Raw genomic sequence first — 27,900 nt, 5'->3', positions numbered from 1 at the left:
TTTTGGAGTGGGCGCGGTTCTACTACAAGACGGCCATCCACTGGCTTTTTTCAGCAAGAAGCTAGGTCCACGACGTCGCGTGACTTCAACCTATCATAAGGAGCTGTACGCGATTGTCGAAGCCGTTCAGAAATGGAGACAGTACTTGTTGGGACGAGAATTTGTGATTCGTAGTGACCAGAAGAGCCTCAAGGAACTACTCCAACAAGTGATTCAGACCCCGGATCAACAGTTGTTTGTGCGGAAACTGATGGGATACAAATTTCGTATTGAGTACAAGACAGGGGCGTCTAACAAAGCAGCGGATGCCCTATCGCGACGGGATGTTGATATTGGCGATCCCGAGGCCGACGGAAGGTTGCTGACGGCTGTGAGTCACCCAATCCCGGATATTATGCAGATCTTGCGCAGGGAGAACGGGTCATTGGAGGAATTACTGGAACTCCATAAGGCCGTGAAGGCTAAGACGGTCAGCCCGAGTTTTTCGGTGGTAGAGGGGATGCTTTACTTTGACCGGAGAATTGTAGTCGGCCTAGCTTCGGCGGCGAAGGAAGCATTACTTTACAAGCATCACAGCACACCGATGGCGGGTCACCCGGGCATCGACCGAACTTTCCGCAGATTGGCGACCTCGTTCTTTTGGCGTCGCATGCGCAAGGACGTTAAGCGATTTGTCGAGGCTTGCTTTGAATGCCAAACGTCGAAATACTCGACCCAGAAACCGGCGGGTCTGCTTCAGCCATTGCCGATTCCGTCCCAGGTGTGGGAGAACGTTTCTATGGATTTCATCACGTGCTTGCCTCAATCGCGGGGCTACACTACGATTCTAGTCGCAGTGGACCGGCTGTCCAAGTATGCTCACTTTGCACCACTGCCGGCACGTTGTGATGCTTGGAGGGTGGCACGGTTGTTCATCGATACTGTGATTAAGCACCATGGATTTCCGAAGACGCTAGTGTCCGACCGGGACCCCTTGTTTTTGAGTGACGTATGGAAACACATGTTGAAGCTAAGCGGTACTAAACAACAATTTTCAACGGCTTACCACCCTCAATCGGATGGCCAGACGGAAGTAAGAAATCGAGGGGTGGAGCAGTATCTGCGATCGTTTGTCGCGGATAGACCATCGAATGGGTGAATTTGTTGCCTTGGGCGGAGTTAGCCCTGAACTGTTTCCACCATGAAGGCCTTGGCACATCCCCATTTCACGCCTTGTACGGCCGGGAGCCGCCGGCTCTCATCGCGGCACCACCATCAGCGGCCACGCCGCCGGATGTAGCTCGCGATATTCGCGAACGGGGGGATTTGATAGTGGCGCTGCGTCGGAATTTGGAGAAGGCCCAGCAGCGCATGCGTGCGACGGCGAATCGCCATAGGCGACATTTGGAGTTTAAAGTCGGGGACCGGGTGCTTCTCAAGCTGCAACAGTATCGTCAACACTCCGTGGCCCGTCCAGCGTCGGCTAAACTGGGTCGCCGTTTCTATGGACCCTTTGAAGTCCTCGAACGAATCGGGGAGGTGGCGTATAGATTGAAGTTGCCGGATAGTAGCCGTATCCACAATGTGTTCCATGTGAGTTTGCTACGGCCATTTGTGGAAGGAAACCAGGCTGTGCCAACAGCGTTTCCGGAGGTCTTTTCTCGGGGTCTGCCCATTGCAAGGCCAACGAGACTCCTGGCTAGGCGAACGGTGTTGTGCGACAATGCTCCTCAAGAAGAGGGTCAGTTGGAATGGAACGATGACGGAGGGGCGGCACCAACATGGGAGCCTCTGGCGCTGATCGAGAGACACTTTCCGGACCTCCTTGTGGACAAGGAGGCTCTTATCGGGGGGGAGTTGATACGGAGATAACCTCCATTCCTAGTAGGGAAGCTCCAACCGAGAGAGGCGAGCCGGTGAGTGTGAATGGGGCGGCAGAGAGTGAGGTGATGGAAGAGGAGACGCGTGTGAATAAGGTGGCAGAGAGTGAGGTGACGGAAGAGGAGACGCGTGTGAATAAGGTGGCAGAGAGTGAGGTGACGGAAGAGGAGGCGCCGACCGCTGAGGTGCCGGCGGCCAGTGGAAGACCCCGGAGACAACCGAAACCGATCACGCGCTATGGAGACTTTGTGTCTCATTAGAGCAGCAAGGCAGAGACGTCCGAGAATTTACGTTTGCATTAGATTAGTAGTAATTAGTAGTATTTATTTTTGGTTAATCTCCTTTTACATTATGGATAATTTTGTTATTAATTGAGTCGGGCCCAATAAGCCCCTTTCCGGGTTTTCTTGGTGATTCTTTCCCGGATCGCAAAAGAGAGTCGAATCATCTAGGGTCCTTAGCTATAAAAGGGAGATACATTATGATTTTTCACTAAGCAATAATATCACAATCTTCCCAATTCCTTATTCTTTACGTTTTTACCGCAAATTGCAAACCCTAGAATCGGAGCAGATCGCCGGGAGAGCCTGCGACGTCCGAACTTGATCCTCCATCGTCGACTTCTCGTCGCCGATAACTACGCGTTAAGGGGATTACCCTTAACAGCAGCACACCATAAATTAAGTGAAATAAGATCAGGTTTCTCCTTTCACACTTCATCAATTAATCAATGATCTATCAAATGATTCATTCATGCTACTTTTCATCACATAATCACTGATCTTCAAAGTAATTCATGCTGGTTTTCATCACTTAATCACTGATGATCAAATTAATTAATTCATTCAAGCTATTTTTTTTCAGTTTACTAGCAACTGACCAGAACTAAATTAACTGTTCTAAATCACCTAAACTTGCTCCTTAAACAAACAAACACATATAAAGTAATTAATTGTTCTAAATTACCATGCTCAGTGTAACAAACATATTAGTAAGCAATTTAAAACGAAATGACTTCAATTTCCGCGGCGCGCTGTGAGCACATCCCATGTGAGTCTTTTCGGGTTAGCCTATGAGTCTTGTTAAAGAGTTCCCAAAATGTAGGGCGCCTCCCGTTATTCTCCCTAGTCCGCAAATATTATTGGAAATGAGTTAGCATTATAAAAAGATGCAATCAAGTCAAAACAGAAAATTCAGTTTTAACCATCTTTTCTACTGTCTCAGCAAATGAAACACAGCCATTGCTATGTGTGCCAAGGGCAGTCTCCCGGCCTTGCTTGCAATTTGCAGATGATCGCTTGGAAGCCTCAATATGAGCAGGTGTCTTCCACGCATTGGAGTAGTCATTCCACTAAAGCATCGGTAAAGTATGTTGGTTTCTTCTTCTTCTGTTTCAAATTATAGATATAATCCCCATATCTCTCTTTAGGTATTCGGCCCATCCATTTCGTTTACTTTTATTCTTGCTGGCCCAAAATTACTCCAGCCCTCTAGCAACACGATGGCCCAAAAATTCAGTCGAGAACTATGTATCCATCTATTTATGTTGTTGCGAAGTGTTGTACATGCACATAGAAATTCAAGTTAGTGATTACCTATCTAGTGTAATTGCAGCCCCTTTTGCTTCACTTTACCTTCTAATTCTCTGTTCTCTGATCATTTGGAAGTGTGGAGATTGTGGAAGAGAATGAAACGTAAATAAGTACTATATACCATTGGGATTTATTGAAATTGTTTTCTGAATTGATTGTCCAATATTAATTGCAAATAGTTGCGACGAATTGATTGCTAATGGAATCGCACGCAAGATTTATTTGATTCTCCAAAACAAAATGGGCTTGAGGAATTGTTTAAAACTTTCTTATGTTTTTACTAGGCCCAAGACTACAAATCTTTACTTTCTTTTATAAGGCCCAAGTGTATTATATTTTTGTAATTTGATTTCTTTTGTACCTCCATAAAGATGCAGCCTAAGGTAAATTACTTTAATTACCTTATGTACTTGAGATGTATTTTATTTCTTTTAGCTTTTAATTTCTCCTCTTTGCAAAGAAAAGACAAATTATTATTATTTGGTGCCATAATGTTATTCTAAGTACAAAACCAAAATTTGAAACTCCTCTTAAACGACCAAATATATTCTTTAATTATCTAAACGAAACAAAGGAAATTTTTTTTGGATAAACTATCGACGTTCTTTCAAGTTAGGGAATCGAAATATATAAGATCAACTATAAAGAAGGGGCATATCAATTAAATGTCTACAACAAAACTATAAAATGGGAAAAAAATCACTGAATAAACACAAAGCAAGAAGATGAATGGGTATAGATTCTCAATCCGACATACGGAACCACATCCTGCCTGCAATACTTCATCCGTCTCATCTCAAGTGATTGACTATTTTTTTCAAGCGTTTGGCAAAAATGAATAAATAATTAAAGTAGAGCGAAAGCAAAGTAAGAGAAAGAATAATATAGATGCAGTTCTTTTCTACATTTTCTTTCTTTTACTTTACCTTCTCTCCACTTAAACTATTTATTAGTTTATTCTCAAAATAACAGCAAAAAAGAAACCAATCACTTGAAATTAAATTAAAGTAATCACTTATGTTTATTTATAGGTTGTTTTCTAATTTTGAAAACATGCATAACTCCTTTTTTTAACTTGGGTTCCGACTAGGCCTGTCAAATCGGGTATTCGCTGATATCCCATCCGCAAATTTCAGGTACCCGATCCCGAATTTTCTAAAATCTAATACCCGGTCTGAAAATGATTTCAGGTATCCGGATACCCGGCTCGGACATCCAGTCCCGATTTTGGATTTTTATGTTATTTATTTTATTATTTTTTAAGGAAATTAACTACAAACTTTTAGAAGTACAAACTTGTAATTCGAATTTGATACAAACTTGAAGTAGTTCAAATTTAAGAGAAAAAAACCTACTACAAATTTAAAAAAATAAAAAAATCATAAATTATAATATCCATCATTCATCCATAATTTTACTTTTCTGTGTTTAGAAAATATCAAAATTTTAAATATTATATTTGATTTAAACACCAAACTAAAAATATACTTATTATTATTTTATTTATAAAGAATAATAAGAATAATAATAATAAAATTTTTAATGAATTATTAATTACAAATGATAATAATTATATTATTATATTTGAGAATGTATTATCCCGTGAACTGGATAAGTGATATTTTGTGTTTTTGTATCCACCATAGAAATACAATTTACGATAGAAACATCTGTAGGAAATGATTATAGGAGTAATTACCATGTTGTTTGAAGGAAGTAGCTATTCGATAAAGGCGGCCAAATATAGGCCAAGATAGTTTAAAAATTAATTGCCTCTACTTTCCGACCATGTGTTCTTAGGTTAATTGCATCGGTTGAGAAAATCATGTGGTGTGATATCTTTTTCACAATGTTAGAAAATGTCAATGGTCCGCTATCATCAGTCATCGGCCTCAAATTTCTATGCATAATAAATGTCCCAATATAAGTTATTCTTATACCGGTATACGGATATCTTTTTCAAATCATCCAATTTTCTCCATAAATTTGTATTATTTTTATTATTTATTCTCATAGATTGTTAGGATTGTATTTGATTTAGTTTGTTATGATTTGATTTATTTTTTGTATTTTAGGATTTTCAAATCATCCAATTTTCTCCATAAATTTGTATTATTTTTATTATTTGTTCTCATAGATGGTTAGGATTGTATTTGATTTAGTTTGTTATGATTTGATTTATTTTTTGTATTTTAGGATTTTCAAATCATCCAATTTTCTCCATAAATTTGTATTATTTTTATTATTTATTCTCATAGATTGTTAGGATTGTATTTGATTTAGTTTGTTATGATTTGATTTATTTTTTGTATTTTAGGATTTTTTGTACCACACATATATTTAGAGTATTTTATTATAATGAAGAATGAAGAATTAAATAAATTTATCATTCTCACGTTTTCTCTCAAGGAGAGAAACTGCCGTTCTCTTCTCCCTAGAGATCTTTTCCTTCTCTTATTATTTCTCTTCAAATTATTTTTTATTTCGTATTAATCCCTAATTGATATGTATCATTGGTGTTTTCACTCTCGAACTCATGGTTATTCCTGGCCCCCTCAATTTTCTAGTGAGATGTAGTAGGATGGACCATAGATATTCTCAACAATATTTTGATTATCTTGAGACTCTTGGTACTATTCGGCTACTGATGGAGTACGTACTAAACAAGCCCAACAGCAGTAAAGCCCATCAGCCTAAAGCCCAAGAAAGAGTATCAGTCCGGCATGACTAAAGAGTTCAGTTCGGCACAACCAAAGAGTTCGGCCCCAGCTCGGTAAAAGCCAACCAATCAAACTCTGCTCTCAGGTCGGCTTCAAGCTCTACTCTCAGATCGGCAAAAGCTGCTCGGCAATAATTCAGCAGTTCGGTCTCAGTATTCGACCGAACTAGGAGATAGTGGACTCATGCAGGATTTCCACCTCCACTACACCCACGATCTATTTAGTGGTGTCAAGCAGTCATTAACTCATGCAGGATAGTGGACCCATGCAAGATCGCCACGATCTCCACGACATCCACTACCTAGTAAATGGTGCTGCATGCCACGATCTGGTTCAATGTATAAATAGAACCTAGATCAGATAGATAGGGTTAGACTCTCTCGCTTTCTAGAGATCAAAGATAAAATAGCAAGTCTGTATTGTAAGCTGTAGAAAACAGATCAAGCAATACAACTCTGCCCTCTTTTCTTCCCGTGGACGTAGATTTACCTCAGTAAATCGAACCACGTAAATTCATTGTGTCGTGATCTTTATTCTCTACCAGCATTCATCACCATCAAAAATTCGCGGGATCATCACTGGCGCCGTCTGTGGGAATCAGAGAACCAAATTTGTGATAAAGCGAATTTTTGACCTTTTTTCCACCCCAAAAAAAATGCATACCAGATCACACACTACCCGTAATACCGTTCGTGATAACCGTGAGGAAGCTAGTCCAGCTCGCAGGTCTGAAAAACGGCCTCGGGAGACATCTACCTCCGGTTCTCACGAAGAAGGAACAAGCCACTCCAGGAGAGATCGCACCGAGTCTTCCCAGCAGCCCGATTTAAATGAAGCTGTCAAGCTGTTTTTGGCCGAGAAGCAGGAGGAGTTCTTAACCTTCCTGCAGAAGAGCCAACAGCCGGAGAAGACAACGGCGGATTCTCCCTCCTCATCCAGACATGAAAGTCACTACCGCAGTAGTGACGTGTCTTCCAGGAGAAAGAATCCTCAACCCCGACATGTTCCTGGTCCTCCTCGGTACCGGAACCACAGGAGAACTCCATCTCCTCCGTACCGAAGAGAGGTCGGGTTCGCCATGTACGGAGCATTAAAGACTCCGTTCTCGGACGATATCACCCGAACTCCTTTGCCGCGGAACTACCGAACTCCGTCGATAACCTATGACGGACTCGTGGATCCTCATGATTTCTTGGGACGCTATCAATATAACATGGCGAACCAGGGTCTCAACGAGGTCCACATGTGCAAGCTGTTTCCCGAGCTGCTCATCGGGAACGCAAGAAGATGGTTCGATAGCCTCCCCCAAGGCAGCATTAGATCTTACCGAGATCTAATGGATGCATTCCATAGGAGGTTCTTTCAGAAAGCGGAAGTCCGAATCACTTCGGCTCAGCTGCTTTCCATTCGTCAAGGTCGCGACGAAAAAATCAGCGACTTTATGACAAGATTCCACAAGGAATGCCTGCAAGTAGACGATCTCAACGATCTGCTTGTCATCTCGGCATTCCAAAATGGAATCCTGCCCGGAGCTCTCTACAGGAAGCTCGTTGAGTGCGGTCCGCAGACAGCTCAGGAAATGTGGGACATTGTGGACCAGTACTCCCGGGCCGATGAGGCAGACCGTCGCAAACGGTCGTTAGACAGCTCATCGTCCCGAGGAGACAGAAGGAAGCCCGATCATAGCGATCAGGGGCATCCTCGCCGGACTCCATTTGAAAGAATTCAAAGGGCTCCGGTGCAAGACCGATTGGGACCCCGTCTCAATCCCGAGAAGCCGCCTGCTCAGTTCGTACCGCTGAACAAGTCAAGAGCGGAAATTTTCGAACTACATTCCGATATGTTCGAAAGACCAAAGCGGATGACGAAATCAGCCGCGCGGCGACCTCAGGATCAATATTGCTCCTTCCATCAAACCCACGGTCACGATACCGAGGAGTGCCGAAATTTGGCTGCAGGTATTGATGTTCTTGTGAAAACAGGAACGTTAAAAAAATACCAAAGCAAGCAGCCGAAAAAGAACAAAAGGCAGAGAGGTGCGAACTGCAATCCTCAGGATCCGAAAAGGCATGAGGATCCCGAAGACGACGACGAGCCGCAATATGATGGAGTAATCCAGACTATTGATGCTCTCCCTGCCGGGAAGACTAAGTCGTCCCTAAAAGCAGAACGCAGAGGTTCCAATCAAGAGGAGCCAACACATAAAAGGCTGAAGAAAGACGAAGTGATTACATTTTCAGATGCCGATCCCGTCCCAGCCATCTCTCCTCACCAAGACGCTATTGTCATTCAAGCCGGAGTGGCAAACAAATTGATCCATAGAGTATTTGTGGATACAGGAGCGTCAGTCAGCATTCTTTTTAAAGAATGTTTCGATAAAATGGAAGTGGATCCAGCTCGGCTCAGTCCGGCTCCACTTCCTCTGAAAAGTTTCGCCCAGGAGGACACCCGCCCTGAAGGTATTATCAGCCTTCCGATCACGGTGGGAAAAGCGCCTACAAGCTCCAATACGATGATCGAGTTCTTTGTGGTGAAAGCTCGGTCCCCGTACAACATCATCCTGGGGAGAGACTGGCTCAACACAGTTCGGGCCGTTTGCTCTACTTATCACCTCACCATCAAGATCCCCACTAAAGGTGGGATAGCGGTCATCCGAGGTGATCAAAAGAGAGCAAAAGAATGTCTGCAGATTGCTCTTAAAAGTGCCGAGCAATCAGTTCGGCACCATCAAGCATAGCAATCACAGCAACCGGAGTCAAAGGCAAGCGAGATGACCGAAGTCACTTCAGAGCCGAACTCAATGACCGTTCAGTTATACGAAGATGATCCATCCAGAACGGTCAAGATTGGCTTCGCAGGAACGCCTCTACTCCGGGAAAAGACCATTCAGCTCCTCAAGGAGTACAAAGATGTCTTTGCATGGTCTCCGTTGGACATGACCGGAGTGCCCCCCGAGGTAATCACTCATCGGTTAAATATTGATCCTTCAATCCGGCCAGTAAAACAGAAGCAAAGACTCTTTGCGGCAGAAAGAAGCCAAGTCATCCATGACGAAGTCCGCCAATTACTAAAAGCGGATGTACTATTCGAGGTGAAATATCCTTCTTGGGTGGCCAATCCTATGATGATCAAGAAAAAAGAAGGAGGATGGCGGATGTGCATAGATTTTACCGATCTAAACAAGCACTGTCCTAAAGATTGCTATCCCCTTCCGAATATAGATAAAAAAGTAGAAGCTTTGATCGGCTTCGAAATTTTCTGTTTTCTTGATTTATACAAAGGATATCACCAAGTGTTGATGGATGAGAGTGACGCTCCGAAAACAGCTTTCATTACCGATTTCGGCATTTTCGCTTATAAAAAGATGCCATTCGGTTTAAAGAATGCCGGAGCCACTTATCAAAGGATGGTAGACAAGCTTTTTCGGCACCTAATCGGAAAGGAGGTCGAAGTGTATGTTGACGATATAGTCGTCAAAAGCAAAAGCACTTCGGAGTACGAGCACAACCTCAAGTCCACTCTCAACGTGCTCAAGAAAGCCAACCTCAAACTTAATCCCCAAAAGTGTACCTTTTTGGTAGATTCGGGAAAGTTTCTGGGTTGTTGGGTTTCAAAGGACGGACTCAAGGCAAACCCCTCAAAAGTTCAAGTCGTTCAGAACATGGCAATGCCGAAGTCCATACATGACGTGCAAAGGCTAACCGGATGTCTAGCCGCACTGAATCGATTCCTTTCCCAAGCAGCCGAAAAGCAACTGCCGTTCTTCAAGGTGTTGAAAAAGGCACCAAAGTTCGAGTGGGGAGCCGAGCAGAAAAAGGCCTTTGACGAGCTCAAAAGTTATCTAGCCGAGCTTCCTATTCTCTCTGCTCCAACCGAAGCCGAAGTAATATTCTTATACTTAGCGGCATCAGATCAAACCATCAGCGCGGTGCTTGTACGAGAAGAAGGCCTAAAGCAGTTTCCCATCTACTTTACAAGCCGAGCATTAAGAGGTCCAGAAACAAGGTATCAACCTCTGGAAAAAATTGCTCTGGCGTTAGTAAATACAGCAAGGAGACTGCGGCCATACTTCTATGCTCACAAGGTATGCGTCTTAACCGATCTGCCTCTTCGGCAAGTTTTGACCAAGCCAGAAGCATCAGGCAGAATCGCCAAATGGGCCATAGAGCTGGGAGAACACTCAATCGAGTACCTACCTCGGAAAGCAATCAAGGGACAAGCCTTGGCAGATTTTCTTGCAGAGGCCAAGTTCGATCAAGCAATCCCTGTCATTGCCGAACAGAAAAATTCTGCCAATGCCGAACTAGCACAGCCCTTGGAATCCGAAGTAGAGCCGCCAGACTGCTGGAGCGGTTTCGTAGATGGAGCTTCAAACAAGATGGGAAGTGGAGCTGGTATTTTACTTATCGCTCCCGACGGACACGAGGTAACTTATTCACTTCGTTTCTTATTCCCAACTACTAATAACGAAGCCGAATACGAAGCCCTCCTGGCCGGACTCCAGTTAGCGCAAAGTCTGCTCGTCAAATCTCTCAAAGTCCATTGTGATTCACAAGTCATAGTAAATCACATGTTGGGTACAAGTGAAGCTCGTGACGAGAGAATGAAGAAGTATTTGGACAAAGCGCAAAGCATCAGCCGAAGTTTCTCCTATTTTCGGATAATCCGCGTTCCCAGAGCGGAAAATAGCCGAGCAGATACCTTAAGTAAGTTGGCCTCAGATCCGAGCTCAAAGGCGGAAGAATTAATGCATCGAAGCATTGATGAAGCCGAGGTACATTCAGTATCCAGCTCGCCGAACTGGATGACGCCGATCTTGCAGTATCTGGATCAAGGACAATTGCCCGAGGATAAGAGAGAAGCTCGGAAGATCACGTGCCGAGCACTTCGGTACGAACTTCATGAAGGAGTCCTCTTTAGAAAGTCTTACCTCCAGCCGCTATTGCGGTGCGTAGGACCAGAAGAGACGGACTACATCCTCAGAGAAGTTCATGAAGGATCGTGCGGCAGCCACATCGGAGCTAGAGCTTTAGCTAAAAAAGTTCTAAGATGGGGATATTATTGGCCAACCTTGGTACAAGAAGCAGTGCAGCTCGTCAAGACATGCCCGAAGTGCCAAATCCATGCAAATATCCCAAGGATGCCGCAGACCGATCTATCCACTATGCAAAGCCCTTGGCCTTTCATGCAATGGGGCATAGACATAGTGGGACCACTTCCTCAAGCTCCTCGGCAAATGAAATTCCTAATCGTTGCCGTGGACTACTTTACGAAGTGGGTGGAAGCTGAACCATTAGCTACGATAACGAGCTCGAAGGCATTGGATTTCGTCTGGAAGAACATAGTGTGCCGATTTGGCATACCCCACATCCTCATCTCGGATAACGGGACTCAGTTCACCGACAAGACGTTCAAGAATTGGTGCCAAGAGCTGAATATTCAACAGGGGTTCACTTCGGTCTCTCATCCACAAGCAAACGGACAAACGGAGGTAACAAATCGTATCCTGGTGAAAGGGTTAAAAGCTCGGTTAGAACAAGCCAAAGGACAATGGGTAGAAAATCTCCCTCAAGTCCTATGGTCCTACCGAACTACACCCACAACCTCCAACGGTGAAACTCCGTACAGTCTGGTGTACGGCACTGAAGCCGTAATTCCGGTGGAGATCGGCGTACCCAGTCCCCGAACTCTAAATTTCTCAGCAGAAATGAATGACGACGGACTGAGAGCCGAGCTAGATCTTGCCGAAGAAAGAAGAAAATTGGCATGCATAAAAGCAGCCAAGTACAAGGAGCAAGTAGCCCGGTATTATAACCAAAGGGTGAAGAAGCTGCAATTTCAAGTGGGAGATCTCGTCTTGAGAAACAACGAAGTAAGCCGAGCAGAAAAGCTGGGCAAGCTCGAACCCACATGGGAAGGTCCATATCAGGTGTCAGAAGTCCTCGGCAAAGGGTCTTACAAATTGGCTCACATGTCAGGAGAACAGGTACCCCGAACATGGCACATTTCCAACCTCAAGAAGTTCCATTTGTAAGAGACAGTCCGGTCAGTCAGTCTTGAGTCCTGTTCGGTCAATGTGCTTTATTTGGTTTGCTTGGTCTTTGTTTGTCTCGGTGCTTTTTATTTGTCTATATGCGTTTTGTCTGTCTCTGTGCGTGTCGTCTCTTACAAATGTTACTGAGGTATCTTGTTCTTCGAAGGCTGATCCCCTTCTTAGAACATATACAAGCCAACGATTGTGAGTCCAAGCTTCTAAAGAGGATACAAGACCACAATTCAGCTTAAACAAGCAGTTCGTCTGAAACGAGCTGCAACAAGCCAACGATTGTGAGTCAAAGCTTCTAAAGAAGATACAAGGCCACAATTCAGCTTAAACAAGCAGTTCGTCTGAAACGAGCTGCAACAAGCCAACGATTGTGAGTCAAAGCTTCTAAAGAAGATACAAGGCCACAATTCAGCTTAAACAAGCAGTTCGTCTGAAACGAGCTGCAATAAGCCAACGATTGTGAAGTCAAAGCTTCTAAAGAGGATACAAGACCACAATTCAGCTTAAACAAGCAGTTCGTCTGAAACGAACTGCAATAAGCCAACGATTGTGAAGTCCAAGCTTCTAAAGAGGATACAAGACCACAATTCAGCTTAAGAATCAAGCACTTCGTCTGAAACGAACTGCAACGAAAGTCCAATTCTCGCGATAAAACTTGCCTGAATTAGGACAAGGGAAAGTCCGATCCACGCGATAAAACTCGCCGAATTAGGACAAGGGAAAGTCCGATCCCCAAATTAGGACAACGGAAAGTCCGATCCGAGCGATAAAACTCGCCAAATTAGGACACAAGCTTAGTCCGGTCAAAGATGTTTATTTCATCAGACCAAAGACGAGTCCGGTCAAAGATGTTTATTTCATCAAACCAAAGACGAGTCCGGTCAAAGATGTTTATTTCATCAGACCAAAGACGAGTCCGGTCAAAGATGTTTATTTCATCAGACCAAAGACGAGTCCGGTCAAAGATGTTTATTTCATCAGACCAAAGACGAGTCCGGTCAAAGATGTTCATTTCATAAGACCGAGGACAAACATCAACTTACCCCGTACCTTTATCCAGAATGCCGAAGTAATTCACTTCGCTTTCCGGGGGGGGTAGTGATGGAGTACGTACTAAACAAGCCCAACAGCAGTAAAGCCCATCAGCCTAAAGCCCAAGAAAGAGTATCAGTCCGGCATGACTAAAGAGTTCAGTTCGGCACAACCAAAGAGTTCGGCCCCAGCTCGGTAAAAGCCAACCAATCAAACTCTGCTCTCAGGTCGGCTTCAAGCTCTACTCTCAGATCGGCAAAAGCTGCTCGGCAATAATTCAGCAGTTCGGTCTCAGTATTCGACCGAACTAGGAGATAGTGGACTCATGCAGGATTTCCACCTCCACTACACCCACGATCTATTTAGTGGTGTCAAGCAGTCATTAACTCATGCAGGATAGTGGACCCATGCAAGATCGCCACGATCTCCACGACATCCACTACCTAGTAAATGGTGCTGCATGCCACGATCTGGTTCAATGTATAAATAGAACCTAGATCAGATAGATAGGGTTAGACTCTCTCGCTTTCTAGAGATCAAAGATAAAATAGCAAGTCTGTATTGTAAGCTGTAGAAAACAGATCAAGCAATACAACTCTGCCCTCTTTTCTTCCCGTGGACGTAGATTTACCTCAGTAAATCGAACCACGTAAATTCATTGTGTCGTGATCTTTATTCTCTACCAGCATTCATCACCATCAAAAATTCGCGGGATCATCAGCTACCCATTGGTGGGTATATTGTTTGACCATCCGTGATCAAATCAACAAGGTTCACTAATTACCGGGATCTCTTTACTGCTAACTGAGATGGCAAGTCTCAAAGTCAACAAGCCGAAATACAAAAAAAAGAGTACACAATCGAAATCTAGTAAAAAGTTACAAGGATAAACCCTAGCTAAGTATTCATCAACCGATCTGAAACTTCAAGCTATTACTCCAGAAGTATCATCTGCAAACTCAATAGACCGATTAGTAACACATGACAATGATTCCGAAGGATCTAAGCAAAAAAGGGAACAAAAGAAAAAAATCAGAAGATTAGGATATGGCTGAGGTCGCACACACGACTGAACGGGGCCAAGGACCTCCTCAATCTTCACCAACAAGTCACAAAGGGAGCACAAATCAGAAAATTTCACTAGTCTGCTATCTAGCTTGAAACTTATGTTAGTATGCCTTGAATCTGTATAGTTTGCCGAACGAAATTGTCTTATTGGACCTAGCCAGTTGTCATGATTGCTACATTTTTTTGGACATGTTTGTTTTGCAACAAATAAGAAAAAATGTTAATATATTGCAAGTTATGCAACTTGCTAAAATCAAAACTTAAGTTGGTGGTTTTTTTAGCAATTAACCAGGTATAGATTAATTTTTGTGCTGCTAAAACATAAATGTACAGTGCATCATTTTAATTGAATAAAATTGTTATTCACTACTCTCTCCGTCTCTTTGTAGTAGAGATATTTTTTTCGGCCCGAGATTTAAGAAAAATTGTTTTAAATGAGTTAAGGAAAAAGATAATAAAGTAGAAACGAAAAAAGGTAGAAAGATGAAGAGAGGAGAGAGAATAAAGTAAGAGAGAGTAAAATATTTTTTGCCAAAAAAAAATGACTCAACTATAGTGGGACAATCCAAAAAATAATACAACTAAGCTACAGAGGAACGGAGGGAGTATTTATTAATTGTATGATCCCACCAAAATATCTTAAAGTTACTTGACTAATACTAATTCAATCAAAATGTTTTAGCCACTTATATTTTGGATTTTGTATTGAGAAATAATAACAAAATTTGGTGTAGGTTAAAAACAAACGAAAACAATTGCCAGACTGTTAGTTCGTTAGCAATGTAGCATACAATGTAAGATTGATTATTTAGGATGTTTCCACGAAAATATTGTAAAGTTTCTTGAGTAATACTAGTAAACATAATAATTCAACCAAATTATTGTTAGCCATGTATATTTAGTAATTAGTATTGAGAACGATTACAAAATTTAGAGTAGGTTAAAAAAAACAAAAGAAAACAATTTCCACTATTATTTCGTTATCAATGGAGCAAACGTTGTGGTCATCCTCGTCACCTCAACTTGACATTTCTATATTTTTTTAAATAAGGCAAACAATTCTACCAATACAAAAAAAAAATTATCTTTTAAAAAGATACCCGGTCTACGGATATCTTTTTCAAATCAGCCAATTTTCTCCATAAATTTGTATTATTTTTATTATTTATTCTCATAAATTGTTAGGATTGTATTTGATTTAGTCTGTTATGATTTGTTTTATTTTTGTATTTTAGGATCTTTTTGTACCACACATATTATAAATATATGTAGAGTATTTTATTATAACGAAGGAAGAATTAAATAAATTTATCATTCTCACGTTTTCTCTCAAGGAGAGAAACTGCCGTTCTCTTCTCCCCAGAGATCTTTTCCTTCTCTTATTATTTCTCTTCAAATTATTTATTATTTCGTATTAATCCCTAATTGATATGTAGCATTGGTGTTTTCACTCTCGAACTCATGGTTATTCCTCACCCCCTCAATTTTCTAGTGGGATGTCGTAGGATGGACCGTAGATATTATCAACAATATTTTGATTATCTTGAGACTCTTGGTACTATTCGGCTACCCTTGGTGGGTATATTGTTTGACCATCCGGGATAAAATCAACAAGGTTCACTAATTACCGGGATCTCTTTGTTACATTGCTAACTGAGATGGCAAGTCTCAAAGTTAACAAGCCGAAATACAAAAAAGAAAGAGTACACAATCGGAATCTAGAAAAAAGATACAAGGATAAACCCTAGCTAAGTATTCCTAGCTAAGAATTCCTCAACCGATCTGAAACTTCAAGCTATTACTCCAGAAGTATCATTTGCAAACTCAATAGACCGATTAGTAACACATGACAATGATTCCGAAGGATCTAAGCAAAAAGGGAACAAAAGAAAAAATCTGAAGATTAGGATATGGCTGAGGTCACACACATGACTTCACGGGGCCAAGGACCTCCTCAATTTTCACCTACAATTTACAAAGGGAGCACAAATCAGAAAATTTCACTAGTCCGCTATCTAGCTTGAAACTTCTGTTAGTATGCCTTAAATCTGTATAGTTCGCCGTTAGCCGAACGGAATTGTCTTATTGGGCCTAGCCCGTCATCTGTATGCCTATTTATGTAGAAGTAGGGCGCATAACTCGTACTCTAAAAACAATCTAAATATAATCAGTTCTCCATTTTCTGCTCGTGGACTTAGCCAACACAACGCTGGTGAACCACGTAAATTTTATGTCTCTTTTCATTTCTGTTTATCTCGATTATACAATTACTCTATTCCGTCACAACAAACTGGTATCAGAGCCTGGTTTTCGAACTATGGTTATGAATTTCGCATCTGTTCGGGTTTCTATGTTAATCCATCAAGATGTATGCTCTAAACGTGAAGGTCGACAAATTCACTGAGAGAATTAGTTTCGGTTTATGGCAGATCAAAATGCGATCTCTACTGAAGTAGTAGGGGTTGTGGGCGCCGCTAACGGAAAAGGGAAAAGCGAAGAAGACAGACAAGAAAGATGACTAGTGGGTAACTGATATGCTCGGATTTTTCACTATTTTAAGGCCATTATTTGGTTCGTTTTGAGTGTCAAAATTGCATTATATGTCCATTATTTGCATATTTTATCTATTTGGTATTTTATCGTGTTTTGTGAGAAATATGCAAAATAGAGCTGAAAAAGAGCATAAAAAGGTCAAATTCGGAAGTTGGAGCTGAAGGACAACCCAGCGGGCCACTGGCGCACTCCAGCGGTCGCTGGAAACCATTCCAGAGAGTCAGGAGCTTTCCAACTGCCCGCCGGGCCATCCCAGAGGCTGCTGGACCTGTTCGCTGCAGCAACCTCACTTCAATCCTATTATTCCGGCGATTCCGAGGTCCGATCAGGGAGTATTACATACCATTCTCTTCGTCTTTGAAAGATCTTCGCGATGGTACCTAGAAAATCTCAATCGAAGTTCTGTGGAGAAAGTTATGGCCATTCTACCTGGCAGGATTACGGTTAAATGTTGGCGGGAATATAGGCAGAAATTCAAAGAAGGAAATTTAGATTGAACATGTCTTATTTTGCTTATATTTATTTAGATTATCTATCTATGGATAACTAAATTTATAGAATCCCAGGGGATGAAAGTAATTGACTTTATGTAGTTCTTTTTGTTTTGTTTAATGTTCACAACTCGTTTTACTTTAATCATTCCTTGGTTTATATTTAATTGCTTGGTTGTTACTTTGATTATTGTTTATCTCTTATCGGTGATGACTTTGAGTGATTTATATTCTATGTGTCAATACAATATTTGTGACATGAGTGTTGATACACGATAGGAATAGTTCCTAGTAGAGTTTGAGTTGGATGAACATAGAACTAAATAATTGTCCAGAGCCTTTGTCCTAGCTGCAAGGAGCTTAGACATTAATGTATGAGGTGTCGAGTTCGAGCCCTCTTGACATCAGTTAAAATTTCCTACTTTCTATAGTATATGAGTTTATTTGTAATTTCCCCCTTCATATAGGAGTTAAATTTTTTTAAAAAAAATAAAAAAAATAAAAAAATAATTAGAATTACTAATGAGTTGATGAAATTAGTACCTTAGGATTCCCTTGTCTCGTCTGCTTTCTCAAACCAAGTTTACTGCAATTGTGTTTCATTACTTGCTTTTTTTTATTTATTTCTATCTGATTAATTATTCAACCCAAAAAATCATGTTTTTCCAAATAGTATTTGAGGCTTTGTATGTGGTAGAAAATCTGTAAATTTATTCCCCGTGTTCGATATCTGGTACTAACTTTTAGTTATACTAGATCTACTTTGTATACTTGCAGGTATTTATAGTGCTAAAAATAGTGCATCAGTAACTCTAGATGAAAAGGCTCACTCGACAATCATGTTATGCTTGTCTGACGGTGTTATCATTGAAGTCGCTGATCAGGTAACTGCTGCTTACCTTGGACGAAGTTGGAGAGTTTATACATGACAAAATCTCTAACCAATAAGCTGCTTCTGTAGCAACGTCTGTTCCTATTACGCATGCAGGAAGGTATGCCCCTTCGGGATCATCTGGAAAATTTGAACAAAATTTTGCTGGATTTGCGTAATGTTGATGTTAAAGTAGAAGATGAAGATGTTGTTTTAATTCTGCTAGTTTCTTGGCCTGAGTCATATGGGAATTTCCTTTCGTCCTTTTTGACTAGGAAAGAAACATTGTCTGGGAAAGAAACATTGTCTCTGGAAGATGTTCGATCTGCTCTCCACATCAGAGAAGATCGACAACAGGAAACTAGTTCAGCCACAGAAAGTCAGGCGTCAGGATTATCTGCAACGGGTCAGAAGAAGTTTGGAAAGAAGAAGTCGAACTCAAAAGGAGGTTTGAAAGGTTTCCAACCCGGTGACATCTGCAGATACTATAATGAACCAGGACACTAGAAGTATGATTGCCCGAAGAAGAAAAAGAAAGAGGTCAAGAAAAAGGATGCCAACGATTCAACATTGGTGGCAGAAGCTGATGACATAAATTCTGAAAAAAGTGTGGCGCTAGTTGCGAATGAACAACCACACTGTAATGATGTGTGGATTCTTGACTCGGGAGCATCATACCATCTATGTCCACACAGGGAGTATTTAGGCACTTACGAGCAGATAGACAGAGACAATATTACCATGGTCTACAATATTGTCTGCAAGGTGGTTGGCATTGGCTCTATCCGGATAAGGATGCATGATGGGGTCATCTGCTCCTTGAACGATGTTAGGCATGTTCCACAGATGACAAAGAATCTGGTATCACTGAGCACCTTTGACGACAATAAGGCACTCGACTTCAGAGGTGAAGGTGGAGTAATGCATATTATGAAGGGTTCGAAGGTGGTTCTAATGGCCTTAAAACGTGGTACCTTATATGTTCTGAGAAGTTCCATCTCACAGGCTATGTTGATATTGCATCATCCGAGATTCCGGCCGAGGATATGACAAAGCTATGGCATATGCGGCTTGGTCATATGGGGAATGAGGGATGAAAATTCTGTCAAAGTGTGATCTTCTCCCTGGGCATAAAGTGAAGAATCTGGATTCTGCAAACACTATGTTTTCGGGAAGCTTAATCGCAACAAGTTCCCAAAGAAGGATGTTCATCGGACCAAGGGGACACTCGACTATATTCATATGGATTGTTGGGGTCCATCACGTGTTAAAATCTATTGGAGGTCACAAGTACTTTGTGTCGATGATTGATGACTACTCGAGGATGACTTGGGTGATTATGATGAAGCATACAGGTGATGCTTTCAATAAGTTCAAACAGTGGAAGACCTTGGTGGAAAAATAGACAGGGAAGAAGATCAAGCGACTGAGAACTGATAATGGTCTAGAGTTCTGTCCGTCTGAGTTCAATGAGTTCTGTAAGAACAAATAGATTGTTCGACACCACACTATTAGACATACACCGTAGCAGAACGGTGTGGCAGAACGCATGAATCTGACACTGCTTGAAAGAACGAGATGCACTATTTCCAGGCTGGTTTGACTAGGAAGTTTTGGGCAGAAGCAGTAAACACGGTGTGTTATCTGATCAACCGTGGACCTCACACTGACATTGACTGCAAGACGCCTTATGAGGTATGGTCTGATACACCTGCACTTTACTCGTTGCTGAGAGTTTTTGGGAGTACTATTTACTATCATATGAGTGAGGGTAAATTGGAACCAAGAGCTAAGAAGAGAGTATTCGTTGGTTATGGAGAAGGAGTTAAGGGGTATAGAATCTGGCAACTTCGGAGAATAAAGTTATTCACAGTCGGAATGTGGTGTTTGATTAGAAATCTATGCTCAGCTCTGTTGTGCAGTTTATCGGTGCAGAGGATTCTGGTAGTGTTGATAAACAGGTGGAGCTGCAAGTCACTCACGATGAGAGTGAATCACAACTCCAAGGTGGAGAAGATCAATACACTACTGCTGAAATTACTAGTTCTGATATTCATCCAGAAGCTCGTCAAAGAAGCACTGTTATTGACAGAGCTAGGAGGACATGTGTGAAGCCTCCGTTGAAGTACGACTTTGAGGATATGATGCATATGCACTACAGGTTGCTGGTGAGGTGGAAGATGAACCATCTACTGCCGAACCATCCACTTACAAGGAAGCTGTTTTGGGTAGTGAGCGTGCTAAATGGCTCATTGCAACGGGAGAGGAGATGGAATCATTGTGGAAGAATTTGACTTGGGAGCTGGTCAAACGACCTAAGGGGAGAAAAATTATTACTTAGAAATGGATCTTCAAGAAGAAGGAAGCGACCATAGCAAATGAGGGTGTAAGATATAAAGCTCGGCTAGTTACAAGAGGGTTCAAGCAGAAGGAGGGGGTTGATTACTATGAGATTTTTTCGCCAGTGGTCAGACACACTTCCATCAGAGTATTACTTGCGATGATTGCACATTATGATAAGGAGCTTGAGCAGCAAGTAGATGTGAAGACAACTTTCCTACACGGATTGCTTGAGGAAGATATCTACATGACTCAGCCAGAGGGATTTATGGTTCCGGGAAATGAGGATTATGTTTGCAAGCTGAAGAAGTCCTTGTATGGACTAAAGCAGTCTACGAGGCAATGGTATAAGAGATTTGACAGCTACACGGTCCAGCTGGGATACATCAGGAGTCCGTATGATTGTTGTATGTATCACAACAATGTTGATGGTGGTTCCATGATCTATCTTGTTCTATATGTGGACGATATGCTTATAGCTGCAAAGTTGAAGTCTGAATTCAGAAGTTGAAAGCTCATCTTAGTGGTGAGTTTGATATGAAGGATTTGGGTGCTGTAAAAAAATCTCGGGCGTAGAGATTTCTAGGAAAAGAGAAAAGAAGAAGTTTTCCCTGCACAGAAGAGCTACATTGAGAAGATTTTGTCAAGATTTGACATGTCTACGTCTAAGGCTATTGGTACTCCAAGTGCCACAAACATTCATTTGTCATTTGATCATGCACCAAAATCTGAAGCTGAGGAGGAGTACATGTCTCGATTTCCTTGCTCTAATGCATTATGGAGTCTGATGTATGCAATGGTCTGCAATAGACCAGACATAGCACATGCTGTTAGTGTTGTCGGCAGGTTCATGGGGCATCCTGGAAAGGAGCACTGGCAGGCTGTAAAGATGATTTTTCGTTACTTGAGAGATACGTCTGATGTTGGTCTCGTTTATGGAGGTGATACTCATTGTTCTATGACTGACTATTTTGATTCTGATTATGCTGGAGATGTTGACAGTAGAAGATCTATGGCTGGCTATGTTTTCAATCTTGGTGGTTCCATTGTTAGTTGGAAGGCAACTTTGTAGGCTGCAGTTACTTTGTCTACAACTAAAGCAGGGTATATGACATTGACAGAAGCTGCTAAAGAGGGAATATGGCTGAAAGGGCTAGTTGGTGATCTTGGTCTACATCAAGAGTAAGATGTTGTGTTCTGCGATAATCAGAGTGCTATCTGTTTAGCCAAGGATCAGGTCCATCATGAGAGGACCAATCATATTGATGTGAGAAATCATTTTTTGAAAAATGAGAAGAGAATTGAGGTGAAGAAAGTACGTACTACTGACAATCCTGCTGATATGTTCACCAAGCCGGTCCCACATAGCAAGTTTCAACATTGTTTGGACTTGCTTAACGTCATGAGCTGTTAATTGCCCAAGGAGGGCAAATCTGAGGCAAGCTATTCGTCTGGCATTGTAATGAAGCATCTGTAAGGAGAATTCAAATCAAGGTGGAGATTTGTTAGTATGTCTTAAATCTATATAGTTTGTCGTTAGCCGAACGGGGGTCTCGTTGTCTTATTGGGCCTAGCCCGTTGTCCGTGTGCTTATTTATATAGAAGTAGGGCGCATAGCTATGTACTTTGAAAACAATCTTAATACAATCTGTTCTACGTTTTCTGCCCGTGGAAGTAGCCAACACAACGTTGGTGAACCACGTAAATTCTGTGTCTCTTTACGTTTTTGTTTGTCTCAATTACACAATTGCTCTATTATGTCACAACAACTTCAATGCATAATCAATGTGCCAATATAATTCATTCTTCGCGCCATATTGATACGAGCGTGGAGACAACGCCACCTAACGAGGAGATACATGTAGATACGGAAGATGGCCTGCAGCATAATGCAGAGATAGGGAACGAGGAAGTGCAAGGAAAGGGGATGAGCGCAAAGGAAGGTCGGCCAAAACGGCAGACTCGACGGCCCGAGAAATATCGAGACTTTGTCTCGTGCTAATCCTTATTTTTCCTGCAATTTTATTTATAGTAATTGTTTTGTTTTCTTTTTGAACAATTTATAACTATATTGATTCGAGCATAATTATAAGTTCCTGTTTCGGATTTCTTTGGTGATTCTTTGACGGCGTGGAACAACATCGTTTGCAAATTAATTGCCTCTACTTTTTGTAAGTCTTTTTAGGTTAATTGCATCAGTTAAAAAATAATGTGGTGTGATTTCTTTTTTCACAATGTTAGAAAATATCATTATACCGCTATCTACCCTGAAACTCTAAACTTCAGTACATACCATATTAATATATTTGACTAGTTTGAATTTTCCTCGCACTCAAATATTCCACACCACTTAATTGCTCGAATTTGTCAATAAATTGATGAGAAACGAACACAAAATCTCATCCAAAAAAGTCTCCATTGTCGTCTAAATTTCAATCTAGAAAGGAGTTGTTCTATTATCGGGTATATTTATTTACATTATTTTTAAAAAAAAATAGAAGTGTGACAAGTGGAGTCAACGATGAACCAAGTTGATCTCGTATAGATGCAATTTCATAAGATCATCGTTCGAAAAATATTATTGCTTCAAAAGAGATACAATGCAATTAACATACTATCATTAAAGAAGACTCAAATCAATCGAATACTAAGAAATAAAAGAAATCGAAATAATTATGATTTCAAAATTTATTTTAATAATAATAAATTATCAAACTCAACATAACTATAAAGCAAAAGAGTCTGCCAACTAAAACGAAGCAGCAAATAAATGGAGAATCTTACTTTTGCCTTTGCTCTTTCAATCTTGTTATTCAATAGCTTTGCCCTCTCCTTGAATTCCATCACAGATAAACAATCACTTATTTTCTTCAAAAACTCAATCACTTCCAACCCTTACACTATCTTGAGCACCAATTGGTCGCAAAACACATCAGTCTGTAGTTGGATCGGTGTGTCGTGCGGCCTCAAACAAGGCCGTGTCACTGCTCTCGATCTCTATGGCTACGGCCTTGCTGGAACTCTTGCTCCACATCTCGGAAACCTAACGTTTCTTAGATATTTGGACATCAGTAACAACAGTTTTACGGGGATCTTACCCTTTGAGCTCTCTAAACTGCGTCGTTTGAAGGTGATGAATGTGGGAGACAATTCATTCACCGGAGAAATACCAACATGGTTGGGCAGTTTACCTAAACTGGAGGCACTCTATCTGTACAATAACTCTTTCTTAGGTAAAATTCCTTCATCTTTGTTTAACAATTCCAAGCTCCAAACATTACAAATATTACACTTGCACTACAATAAACTGAATGGGTCCATACCACATGGTATTTTCAATGTCTCTTCACTTAGAGACATTAGAATTAAAAGTAATAGCCTATCAAGTTGGCTTCCAAGTAATATGTGCAACAATATGCCCAACATCCAAATATTGTCACTCTCTTATAACCGAATTGAAGGACAGATTCCGTCAAATATATGGAAATGTACACATCTTGAGATCTTGTCATTATCCTTCAACAATTTTAGTGGCAACATCCCACACCAAATTGGCAAATTGAGATTTCTTACAACATTGTACTTGGGGTACAATAATGGCTTTCCAGGTATAAACCTCTTTTCTTTCTTAAATATATTTATTTTTATAGAAGTCAAATGGTTATGTGCTGCAATATTTGTTTATACTGATACATTTATATCAAATTGATTTTGTTGATACATAACAATCATAGGAGGAGTTCCACCAGAAATAGGGAATCTTACAAAGCTAGAGATATTAAACATTGATGACGCTTCTCTAACCGGAAACATTCCATTTTCAATCTTCAACATGTCTTCTTTGAAAATGTTGAGTTTCTATGACAATAGTTTGTCAGGAAGTATCCCAAATTTCCAAAATCTACCACGGCTTAAGGCATTGTATCTCGATTACAACAAGTTCACAGGTACTTTCCTTCATGAGCTTTATTGTCACAATTCAAGTTTGTAGCATTTTGCTTGAAAATGATCATTTGGAGAGCTATATATATGAACAAGCATCTTGACTTGGAAGGGAATATTCTACAAAATATATATCTTGAAATACAAACATATTGACAATGTTAAGAGCCAATAATCTCAGTGGCAAAATCCCCATGCATTTCAAAATATCTTGAGTACTACTACCATACATGATCCTTTCTTCCATTTGTTTATGCACTTTTAATATTTTTTATGATAACAAAAATCTTTAGCAAATAATTAATCCTCTTCTCTTGGGGATACATATATTTAACAATCCATAAAATGGCATCCTATCCGCTGGGGAATTTTTCATCTATCTCTTCAGATTATTGATGCATCAAACTACTAGTCATGGGTGTCATTCCTTTTAAAATAGGAAACTTAAGCAATTTGCTAAATACTCTATGCATTAACAAAAATTAATCTCATTTTCTCTTTTGGCCGATCTATAAATAGTATCATTTGCTCTTGGGAAAATTCCTAAAAAACAACAAAGTTTGGTCAATCCAACAATTTCTAAAAATAGCTAATTCTAACATATTACAACAAAAAACTTGCTATATAGTGACGTAAGATTCCGTCACTAAATAGCGAAATTTAGTCACTTAACAGGGTTAGTGACAGATTAAGTATCGGCAGATCCGTCATTAAAAAGCTTGCCACTAAAATATATATATTTTTTTTTTAAAATAAAAATACTTATATTATTTTTTAATGGGTTATCCGTATCCGAGCCGCATCCAATCCGAACCCGACCTGAAATTATCGGGTTCTTAATGAGTCAACCCGATAAGGACCCGGACCCAATAAGACTTGACCAAAACCCAATAATTTCGTGAGGATGTTAAAACAATTAGAGGATAGTGGGACCCATATTATTATTAATATTTAATGGCGGGACCTAGTGTTATAAGTTGTAAATAAATTGATGTATATGTAATAAGCATGGGAGAACTTTCCATAAATGAAAATGAAACAATTTTATGGGATGTAGTGAGAGTATATCTTTGGCTGGTACGGCTGAGTGGATTCATTCTATATCTGGGGGGATTTGTGCCTTGTTGGCAACATGGTTTTGGATTCAATGCCTGAATGTTTGGGTGAAGTTAAATCTTATCTTCCAATATTTTGAGCTGTCAATTGTCATCTCATGAACTTGGAAATTTAAAGTTCATCTGCTATATTAATTTTACTAATAAATTTTCAGGATCCATTCCACCAATAATGGGAAACATGAAGGCATTCTCCGTGTTATCTCTATCAAATAACAGTTTAGAATGGGACATCACCTCAACTACATTTCCAAAGAATTGTAGTCTTCTAGCACTCAATTTGAATGGTAATAAGTTGGAAGGAGCATTACCTCAATCCCTTTCCAATTGTCTAAATCTGATCTATCTTGATGTTGGAAACAATAGAATTCATGACACCTTTCCAATTTGGACCGGAAATCTCACTGATCTTAGCATCCTGGTATTGAGATCCAACAATTTTAGTGGTACTGTTTCTTCTCTCACTGCCAAGACTATGCTTCCATTCCCCAAGCTCCATATTTTCGATATATCCCATAATGCATTCATTGGAAATTTTCCAAATGAATATGTGAGGAATTTCAAAGAGATGATGGATGTACACGAGGATTATCGAGAAGAACAACTCGGGTTACCATTTTACACAGATTCATTCACATTAACACTAAAAGGTATGGATCGAATATTGCGAAATATTCAGAAAACCTTAACGATTATAGACATGTCATCCAACAGATTCTCAGGCAGTATCCCAAACTCCATAGGAAAATTGAAGTCCTTGATATATTTGAATCTGTCTCGCAATTGCCTCACGGGAGTTATACCTTCATCTCTTGGAAACGTGAGTGCACTCGAGGCTTTGGACCTGTCTTCGAACCAATTGGTGGGGGAAATTCCAACAGAGCTAACAAAGCTCACATTTCTTTCGGTGATGAACCTCTCCATGAATAATCTTTCAGGGATGATACCTCAATCCAATGGCCAGTTTTCCACGTTTGAAAATACATCATATGTTGGGAATTCTGGACTGTGCGGACTTCCATTGACACAAAAATGTGAAGGGCCTTCGCCTCCAGTGATGCTGCAAGAAGAAGATGATGATGATTATGGTATTCTAAACGGGTTCTGTTGGCAGGCTGTGGTTTCCGGGTTTGGATTTGGATTTGTAATCGGTACTACAGTGGGTTGTGTGATTCTTGGGTATGGAAGGCCTAAATGGCTGGTGGAATGGATCTACAGATTTTACAGGATAAAGATGAGTGAGAAGTCGTAGAGGAATTGTGGTACGAGTCCACCATATCAAGATGTCTAGCCCGAAGTTTTAAATAATACTATAATGGAAAATGAGTTGTAATAGTTCAGGGAAATATGAGTCTTATTTTTAAATATTATTATAAAATGTGATTGAAATGAGAGCACAGCACCCACATCCGTATTCTTCCGCAAGGACAAGCTCAAGGGTCCCACCAATCTATTATTCAATTTAAATAAAAATATTTCCACAATATTAAAATTCATTAAAAATAACTAAAATAATATTACAAATTATAAAAAAAATTACAAATTACATAATTAAAATCCTAAAATTTAAAAGTACATAATTAAAATCATAAAAATTAAAAATTACATAATTAAATTCATAAAATTAAAAAAACCACTACTCGTGGCCGAATTTTGCCCAAATGTGTTTGATTAGGTCTTCTTGTAGCTCAACGTGGGTTCGGGTATCGCGCATTGTGTGCTTTGTTTCGATCCTCTCACTCACCGTCGTATGCACACCTCGGCGTGGGGGAGGCCTCGCGGTTGAGCTTCCGGCTTCATTCTCGTCGTAAAAGCTAGCCGTCCTCGGTCCTTCGTCGGCTATAATCATGTTGTGCAAGATAATACACGTGTACATGATGTTGGCGATATTTTTCACGTACCACAGCCGAGACGGGGCCTTCACAATGTTGAATCGGGCTTGATGGACCTCAAAAGCTCTTTCGACGTCTTTCCTCTTGACGCTGTGCAAAAAGAACTCGTCTCGAGTCTTGCGGGTTGCTGAGCGTCTTCACGAAAGTCGACCACCTTGGGTAGATACCATCAGCGAGATAGTAACTCATATGTTATCCATTTCCGTTGACGGTGAAGTCGATCGCCGGTGCTACACCATTCAACACATCATTGAAGAGTGGTGAAGAATAGAGCATGTTTAAGTTGTTGTTGGATCCAGCAACACCGAAATATGCATGCCAAATCCATAGGCGGTAGTCGACGACTGCTTCAAGGATAAGTGTTGGGTCGCCGCCTTT

The 27,900-nt window shown here is 40.7% G+C and overlaps 1 protein-coding gene across 1 annotated transcript; it reads left to right on the top strand.

Moving 5' to 3' along the window:
* The first annotated feature begins 23,343 nt into the window (after positions 1-23,343).
* Positions 23,344-27,019, top strand: LOC121782756 (receptor-like protein 9DC3). Its single transcript, XM_042180701.1, has 3 exons — positions 23,344-24,181; positions 24,308-24,520; positions 25,786-27,019. The coding sequence occupies exons 1-3, from the start codon at positions 23,344-23,346 to the stop codon at positions 26,880-26,882; spliced, it is 2,148 nt and encodes a 715-aa protein (XP_042036635.1). The 3' UTR covers positions 26,883-27,019.
* The last annotated feature ends 881 nt before the right edge of the window (positions 27,020-27,900 follow it).

The sequence above is a fragment of the Salvia splendens genome, chromosome 20, assembly GCF_004379255.2.
Source record: "Salvia splendens isolate huo1 chromosome 20, SspV2, whole genome shotgun sequence".
Taxonomy (NCBI): Eukaryota; Viridiplantae; Streptophyta; class Magnoliopsida; order Lamiales; family Lamiaceae; genus Salvia; species Salvia splendens.
The sequence above is the reverse complement of the archived record's forward strand: the minus strand, read 5'-3'. Positions and strand labels throughout refer to the sequence as shown.

What these genes read in the sequence shown, in the direction of transcription:
- LOC121782756 (XM_042180701.1), top strand. Translation starts at nt 23,344, where the DNA reads ATGGAGAATCTTACTTTTGCCTTTGCTCTTTCAATCTTGTTATTCAAT. An exon ending in GTACAATAATGGCTTTCCAG is followed by an intron (nt 24,182 to 24,307) that starts GTATAAACCTCT and finishes TAACAATCATAG; the next exon opens with GAGGAGTTCCACCAGAAATA. An exon ending in CGATTACAACAAGTTCACAG is followed by an intron (nt 24,521 to 25,785) that starts GTACTTTCCTTC and finishes ATAAATTTTCAG; the next exon opens with GATCCATTCCACCAATAATG.